The 8,063-nt window shown below is 36.6% G+C and overlaps 1 protein-coding gene across 1 annotated transcript; it reads left to right on the top strand.

Moving 5' to 3' along the window:
* The first annotated feature begins 1,020 nt into the window (after positions 1-1,020).
* LOC121326492 (2-acylglycerol O-acyltransferase 1-like) lies at positions 1,021-6,726 on the top strand. The gene is made up of 6 exons (XM_041269776.1): positions 1,021-1,309; positions 2,037-2,215; positions 2,803-3,007; positions 4,386-4,557; positions 4,683-4,882; positions 6,135-6,726. Exons 1-6 carry the CDS (start codon positions 1,213-1,215, stop codon positions 6,287-6,289), a joined length of 1,008 nt encoding a protein of 335 aa, XP_041125710.1. The 5' UTR covers positions 1,021-1,212; the 3' UTR covers positions 6,290-6,726.
* Positions 6,727-8,063: the final 1,337 nt, after the last annotated feature.

Raw genomic sequence — 8,063 nt, 5'->3', positions numbered from 1 at the left:
AAAAGGAAATCTGTGCGGTTTGTATTGTTGTGTCGGTTTAGGCAAACGGGGGGCAATCTTATGTAGGACCCAAGTCAGTGACGTCATTCGAAAGTGTATACATCGGAATACTTTGCATCAAATATGACACATAGGACTGTATTGTTTAAGCACTTTTACAGACAGTGTAGCTGTGGCAGTAAATATCTGAAAATGCAGTTGCGCTTTTTGTACTTGTTAATTAAGGATGTGAGATTGTTGTTTGTGGGTGTGCAGTTGAAATGGGAATTGTTCCCCCAATTGCACACTAGACGGCGCCATTTGACAAAAAAATAACCCAAACACCTACAGTATTTTTAAGTTCAAGGGCATACCTTTAAACAGGTAGTAAACCAGCATGAAGTAGATTCTCGTTTATTTAGGGCATAGGTGTAGAAAAACGAGCCAGAGAATTCGAATACTGAACTTGAGATTTAAATCAGCTTAATAACCCAAATCGAAAGAATGAACGAAAATATATATTTAATATATTGAGAAATATAATGTCATATATTGATTCATTCATTTCAAAATGTATTATAGAATATATGCCAATATATTTTCATTATATTGTACAATATATAACTCATGCTCTAATGTTATTTTTGTGACAAGTGAATACTTTTAAAGTAGTTAGTAGTTAAATAAATAAATAAACATTCAAGAATATTAAAAACCTTAAGACTAAAAGACAATATAGTATGGGCCAGTGTATTTACAAAATATATTTTCCTTCCATAAAGGGTTGCCCCGTCTTTCTGAACCACATAAAGAGCGTGGCCTGTCTTTCTACCCATCTTTACACCGTTAGAGGAATTTGTTAAATGTTGTCATGATATTTCAGAAACAGTGCATTACAATAGTAGTTAAATAGTAGTTACAAAGAGGAACCAAACAAGAGTTCGTGCTTAGTTCCACGTTAATAACCGCAGAGATAAACTTAGCAATGCTGGAAGTGCCGTGTGATTAAACGACTCCACAAAATTGTGCCAGGATATTGCAAACTCGCACGACACCAGTCTTACATGACATTTGTTGTATTACGATTACGAGGTAGAGCAGATGGCGTGCATTCATATTGGGCGGTTCTGTTCCTGAACTAGGGAGATTTTCGTTTTACATCTCAGAAGTTTAGTGCAAAAGCACAGCAGGTACTGATTTATTTACTATACACTTTTTCCTTTGGTATCGGCCATGGTGAAGATTGAGTTCGCTCCGATAAACATTCCTCTCAACAGACGCCTTCAAACAGCTGCTGTGCTACAGTGGGTCTTCTCCTTTCTTTTTCTGGGTAATTACAGGAAATATTTTTCATTGTTATTCTTTAGATGCGATGTATGCTGCATACATGTGTCACAGTTTATTTAGAGCGTGTATATGTTATTTATGTATTTTTGTTTTGTTTTTGTCATTTAACTGAACGTTTTTCTTTGTGTATTCTTTTTAAGATAATTATTATTTTTAAATCAAATGTTAATTAATGTTATGCGTTTATGTTATTCATGTTTATGTGTGTTTGAAAAAAAACCCAAAAAGTTTGCCAAAGTTTTATCATACACAGCTTTTTTGTCAATTAACCAATAGTCTTTAAGCACACTGAAAAATAACTATTTTAGAAATCAGGAAATTCTTATCAGTATTGCGCAGAGATGGAAATAAGACTCCCATTGCATAGCGGTTTGTTCCATTCCGGGTTGTACTGTGAGTTTAGTAAGACACACCTTGGCTTGTTACCTACACTGTAACTAATCTTATAGTAAAACCTGCAATGAGTGGAACTGCTATGCAGTAGAATAATTATTTCCATTCCCGTGGTTGACTGTAAAGTTCAATCTCTACTTCCAGTTATGATGTACTGGGAATGAGGCACTTCAATTCAGTTTGCAACGTATTTTCCACATCATTTGCTGAGAGATTTTATAGCCACGTCGGTATACAGTATGCATTTCAACAGGGACACGTAATTGTATTGAGTGTGTTTAAATAAGCCCCTTTGTTTTTTTTTTTTTCCTGTGCAGCACAATGCTGTATGGGGGTGTATGTTCTGGCTATCCTGAGTGGATACTGGCACCTTGCTGCTCTCTATGGACTGTGGCTGTATCTGGACTGGGATACACCCCAGACTGGAGGTAGGAGGTGTGCCTGGGTCAGGAAATGGGCAATCTGGAGGCATTTCCGAGATTACTTCCCCATTCATGTAAGTCAGCTATATAGTTTCACTTATGTCTTTAGGAAAACATTTGCAAGCATACTCAACAAAAAACACATGTAGGATTTATTTTTGTTTGTTGTTGTTTTAGTAGCTTGCCATAAAGTTGCTATGATGTCTTAATATGGATCACATGTATACTGTCTTAATATAGATTTTTAATGAATGTATTTAAAATGGAATGCTAATGGAATCATTTGAATTGTTGCCATCACATTGATCTGTGGTCAATCTATTTCTCAATTAGATTGCTTTGATGGAAAGCTTTGTCATACACTCCCTGACATTTTCATAAGTTAAATAACCAAATTGTTTATCTGAGAACAGCCCCTGTATGGGGCACATTTTCAAAGCATGTTTGCTCCAGTTAAATTAACTCCTGTTTTTCAAAGGGAGAAAAATCAACTGTGATGTTGCAAAAACATAAACTTGAACTTAAATTGCATTACTTAAAAAAAAAAAAAAAAAAAAGATTTTCTTGTTGAAAACAGATAAGAGTTAATTAAAGACACATGTTTAAGTGTTTAGAAACAGTATGCCAAGAAACTAACTGGTTTCTTCGTTTTGATGTAAAGCTCATTAAGACCTGTGATCTGGATCCCAAGAACTGCTACCTGTTTGGGTTTCACCCCCACGGAGTTCTTGTTGCTGGGGCCTTTGGGAATTTCTGCACTGAATACACAGGATTCCAGGAGCTGTTCCCTGGTCTGACCCCGTATCTTCATGTGCTTCCCTTTTGGTTCCGATTTCCTTTTTTTAGAGAGTACGCCATGAGTGCAGGTAAACCTTTTGACCTGACATTAGATACTGGATGTACAATGTGCATGACACTATTTATAGAAGTTATAAATAAATGCTACTAGTAATAGTCCTGCATCAACTTGCCCTTGCTGACATATTGGTCAGTCACATGGTGCATTTAGTTGCAACTCCCAATCTTCTTAAAGTTGACAGAATGATACAAACTTACACACTCATTTTGCAGTTTTAATAGCAGAAATATTATTAAAAACAGAGCTCAATCTTGTGAAGTAGAATTTCATACAATTTTCCTCAGTTCTTACAACATTTTGATGATGTACTTTATCTCATGGTCTAACATGACTCCTGTAATCTCATTTTCTACTTTAACGTTCTTTAGAACGGATGTAATCAGTAAGCGTTTTGAACCTTTCCAAGTGTTCTGCCATCTTCATTGAAGAATATTACCCAAAGAATGAATATTCGAGTTCTTTATATCAGGATCTTGGACATGGCTGACAGAAAATAGAAATTGACTTTTTGATAAAATGACTTTTTAGGCTTCTGTCAGCAAAGTATGCAGTGACAAATGTGTTAAAGATAAAAGTGTTTGCTATCGGCGTAAAACTACGAAATTGTTTGCGCATAGAAGTGCTCAAACGAAACGGTTTCACAATGACGCTGGTAAAGACTGTTTGTTTCAATGTTTGTCTTTTACTGTGTAAACTGGGACAAATGGGTGGGGTACAGATATGTTACCCTAAATAGAAAGTACCAGTCAGCATGCTTGGGTTGAAAGCATGACAGATATATTATATTCTGTGTAGCTGTTTACTTATGTAAAGTGATTTGTTGAACTTACCTGGCAAAGTCACCTTTATTAAACTATCTGAACCATCCAGGCTGGGCAAAACAGCTGCTGTAGTCTTACTCCACGTTTCATCGTGCAGTTTGAGGTCAGTTAAATTGACGAGAACAGGTGGAGACTGGGACAAAGGTTGTTGGGGCTTTAATCGCAGTGTTAACATGTTTGCTGCTGAACTGTTATTAACAACAATACCACTTAGTAGAACAAAAAAGACTCTAGGGTGATTTTCAAGTCAAATTTGATCAAATTGGTAAAATACTCTTTAAAAGGTTATTAAAAAAAAAACAAAAAAAACAAACAACCTAATAAATCTACTAATTTCAAATAACTGATATGCTCATTTCAAGTTCCTTATCTTTACCAGGGGCTTTTGCCAGAACTTGTAACTAATTGTTCTTTTGTTGCCAATGAAAAAGTAAATGTTGGTGCACGACTCTATAAAACAAGGAGAAACAGTGAAAAAGGAAATACTATATTTGAAAGGGTGTCTTTCTGTGTTTTTGTACTGCACCTCGTATGACTGTGTTACATCTCATTGCTGTACTGTAGGTCTAGTTTCTTGTTCCAAGAAGAGCGTGACCCATGTTCTGAGCCAGGGTGCAGGGATCGTCTCTGTCATTGTGATTGGCGGAGCCGAGGAGTCTTTAGATGCTCGGCCAGGAAGTCTGACTTTACAAACCCTCCACCGGAAAGGGTTTATCAAGCTCGCTCTCAAACACGGGTGAGAAATAGAAACTTTTGTCTCACTAAGTTGGTTTGGTCCTGGCTGCCGATCATGGCCCTATTATTATGGGGCGCTGTGTTTATTTAAATTGAAGTAGATTGTTATTGTTTTAAATGTTTTAGGGCGCACCTGGTTCCAGTGTTTTCCTTTGGTGAGAATGAACTTTTTAACCAGCTGGAGAATCCAGAGGGTTCTGTCATTCGCAATATCCAGAACAGGCTTCGGAAAATAATGGGATTTGCCTTGCCTTTGTTCCATGCTCGAGGGGTATTCCAGTACAGCTTCGGGGTCATGCCTTTCAGAAAGCCCATCTACACCATTGGTAAGATATTGGGTTGCACAATGTCATGCTATAAAGGTTTGCCATGGTACATTTGATTGTCAGTTTGCAGTTTTTTTCCATGCTTTTCCCATGGCGACCAGGTTGAAAGCAATTTACAAAAAAGCAACACAAATAGGAGATCTTTGGTCTTAATATCTGGTTGCAGAGTACTGATGCAACATGTGGCTACAGATAAACTATAGATTCAATATGATCTTTCACCTAGATCTTTCTAGTTTGACATCACATAGTTGTGTAAAGCTACAGTTGGTTAGTCATCATTACACTATAATAGTGGTTGATTTAACATGAAACATCAACTGCCCTAAAGTGAGAACATCTGTGTGTCAAATGGAAATCTCAAATCTATTTGCCATGTTAACCACGATGGATTTGGTTTTCGAGTTTGCTCCAATTATTTTCCAAAACGGACTAAAACATTTTTACATTATGGAAGAACCACATAGAAGCAGTAAAATTATGATTTTAGTTTTACATAACATGAATCATGTTTTGAATCCCTTATAGAAAATAAAAACAGGAGGCAACCAGAAAATGGAAATTCATTTGAAACTAACACACTGGTTGTTTCGATTAATAACAAAGAGGTTCTGCTCCAAAATACGGTCAGATTACTATGAGCCTGATTTTGAAGAGAGAAATGTGTGCAGAACAGCTGTGTAAAAGTGTCTGAAGTTAGAAAAAAATTACAATTTTGATGACGTTTGACTTCATTTTTCTCATGTGGAGGGTGGCCAACACAAATATTATTAGTATTATTTTAAACCATCTTTCAAGGGCTTTTGTTGGAAAAAAAAAGAAAATTAAATGAGTGTAAGTCACCGATTAAGGGTTTGAGTAACCCGCTCAAACCACTTGAGCTGACATGACCTCATAGTGATGAAAAGATTATTGCTTTCCATTTAGAAGACTTGAAGGCTAACACTGGCCACAACATGCCAGTTAAACACAGCCCCTATTTGCCCTGGAGCTAATCCATAGACCTTTCTAAACCTTGATTAGTCATCCGCTCAGAGATTCAGGTACAGGAATGAATTGCAGTACAGTGTAACCACACAACTGCTTCAATTCTAATGCCGTTGATGATAGCAGCCACCACCAAAGCACATGTTGTTTCCACTGGTTACGATTCAAACAGTGCCCAGAACACCCAGATCATTTCAAATTAAATTGTGCAAATATGTGTAAACAATGCAAAATTCGGTCTCATTTCCATTTCTTTCTATGGCAGTTGGGAAACCCATCGTCGTGGAACAGAATGCAAGTCCAACCACTGAAGAGGTGGATAAGCTTCACCAGAGGTACCTGGATGAGCTGAATGGGCTGTTTGAGGAGCACAAGGCCCAGTATGGAATACCAGAACAAGGCCATCTTGTCTTTAAATGAGAGCTCATTTGCAAAGCTGATAAAGTGCAGGCTACTGATTGATTTTTTTTAGGGGTTGTTGAACCCCCATTTACTTAATAGATCCGTCTCATGTACCCTCATAAAAGTTTCCCATAGAAAAACCTGCACAATTTTAGGCAGGAACATAGACTTAACGAATTATATATCCAAAGTTTCAATGAGTCGTGCAACAGCCCTGGGATTTTATACATTGGAATAGAGAAATCAGTACGCAGCAGATACAGAAAACCTGTATACTGTAGATCTATGCATATGTTTGCACTGTTATTATTTAATTATCAATAGTAATTAACTCTGTATTTCAATTCACAAGTGCATGCTTTTTTTGTTTTGTTTTTTAATTGTCCAGCTATTTCACTGGGTCAGAAAAGCTTTAAAAAAATAAAAGAGTTTGTTTACAGTTTCAGCTAACTTTAGAACTGTTGTTCTTGTAAAGTTTTTTTGAGCTCCCTATTTCTTACTGCACGACTCCAGACAATTTTTTACTTATAATAAAAAACCTACACTTCTACACGCACACTGCCCTAGACAGCAATGTAAGCAAATATAAGTGACTTATAAATGATAGTGGGTGTTTGGGTAACTAGCCTATCCCTCCACACAATAGTGGCATTGAACACTGTGCCCATCAAGACTCCCTCATTATTGCTCATGGAGTGGAAACACTGGACAAGACATGTCAATCACAGACAGTCAATAAATACATAAATAAATAAATAAAATAACTGATGCGTTGACCCTTGCCAGAAATAAATCTCTCAGCTGTTGAGTAGATTGCTAAAACCTGGAATGGTTAAATCCATGTGCTAACAATCAGTCACTTAGTTTGAATAGCGAGGCAATAACAATGGTTTGCTGTGTAATTTTACAATTCAAATAATGGTATCGAGGGTTTTTGCTTATTTGATACACATACAGTGCATGTAAACAGTTCAGAACGTGACAACAGCATAGGCGTTGGAAATCTACAGAACCTGACCTTTCTATTTGTATGCAATGAACAAAAACATTTTTGGAACACAGATAGTGTCAGGTTTATCTTGCAAATGGCTATCTGGAGCCAGAACAGCAATCAAGTATTAAACATAGAATGCACCAGACAGTAATGTCACAGGGGATTCTGGTAAAATTGAGGTCACGGAGTAAATGATATTGTATGAGCCCTTAATCCAATTTGTTAACGTCACGTTTGTCTATGAGTTTTGTATTTGCTCTGTAGCTGCTATATTCTATAGTGTGGTAAATACTAGAAAAAAATAACCTATTTAAAATACCTCTTTTATAGCAATTATATATTTAAAAAACAACAATTACAATTCAAATTGCATGTGCATTAGCCCCCACTATAACACTGATCTTTCAAACTATAACATTGCTGTTGCTTGTTTTAATCATAAACAGTTTAGTGCACAATCTGATTCGATTCAAGTCTCTAACTGGATACATGAAGATTATATTAAGGATTTTGGTATAGAGCCCCTCTAATTTGCAGCTGAAAAATTCAGGCCATTCCACAAGGTTGAAAGCAGTCGCACGGTAAAGCAAACCGTTGTGTGAAGATACAAAGTCGGTAGGACTGTATGGTTAGAAATGTTCACTCTGTTTCAAAATACACCTGTGTTTGCACAGTGCAATACAACAACATCCACCCCCCGAAAATATCAATGAAAACTTAACATGGGTGTGGTGTTTAAGCTACTACTGTGCTATTTAAAATGCCAGTACCTGCTCAGACTTGCATTGTTAAAATGAA

The sequence above is a fragment of the Polyodon spathula genome, chromosome 14 (assembly GCF_017654505.1).
Source record: "Polyodon spathula isolate WHYD16114869_AA chromosome 14, ASM1765450v1, whole genome shotgun sequence".
NCBI classification, from domain to species: domain Eukaryota; kingdom Metazoa; phylum Chordata; class Actinopteri; order Acipenseriformes; family Polyodontidae; genus Polyodon; species Polyodon spathula.
The sequence above is the reverse complement of the archived record's forward strand: the minus strand, read 5'-3'. Positions and strand labels throughout refer to the sequence as shown.

Coding starts and splice junctions, on each gene's coding strand:
- LOC121326492 (XM_041269776.1), top strand. CDS start 1,213: ATGGTGAAGATTGAGTTCGCTCCGATAAACATTCCTCTCAACAGACGC. Junction 1,310..2,036: donor CTTCTCCTTTCTTTTTCTGG/GTAATTACAGGA, acceptor TTTCCTGTGCAG/CACAATGCTGTATGGGGGTG. Junction 2,216..2,802: donor GAGATTACTTCCCCATTCAT/GTAAGTCAGCTA, acceptor TTTGATGTAAAG/CTCATTAAGACCTGTGATCT.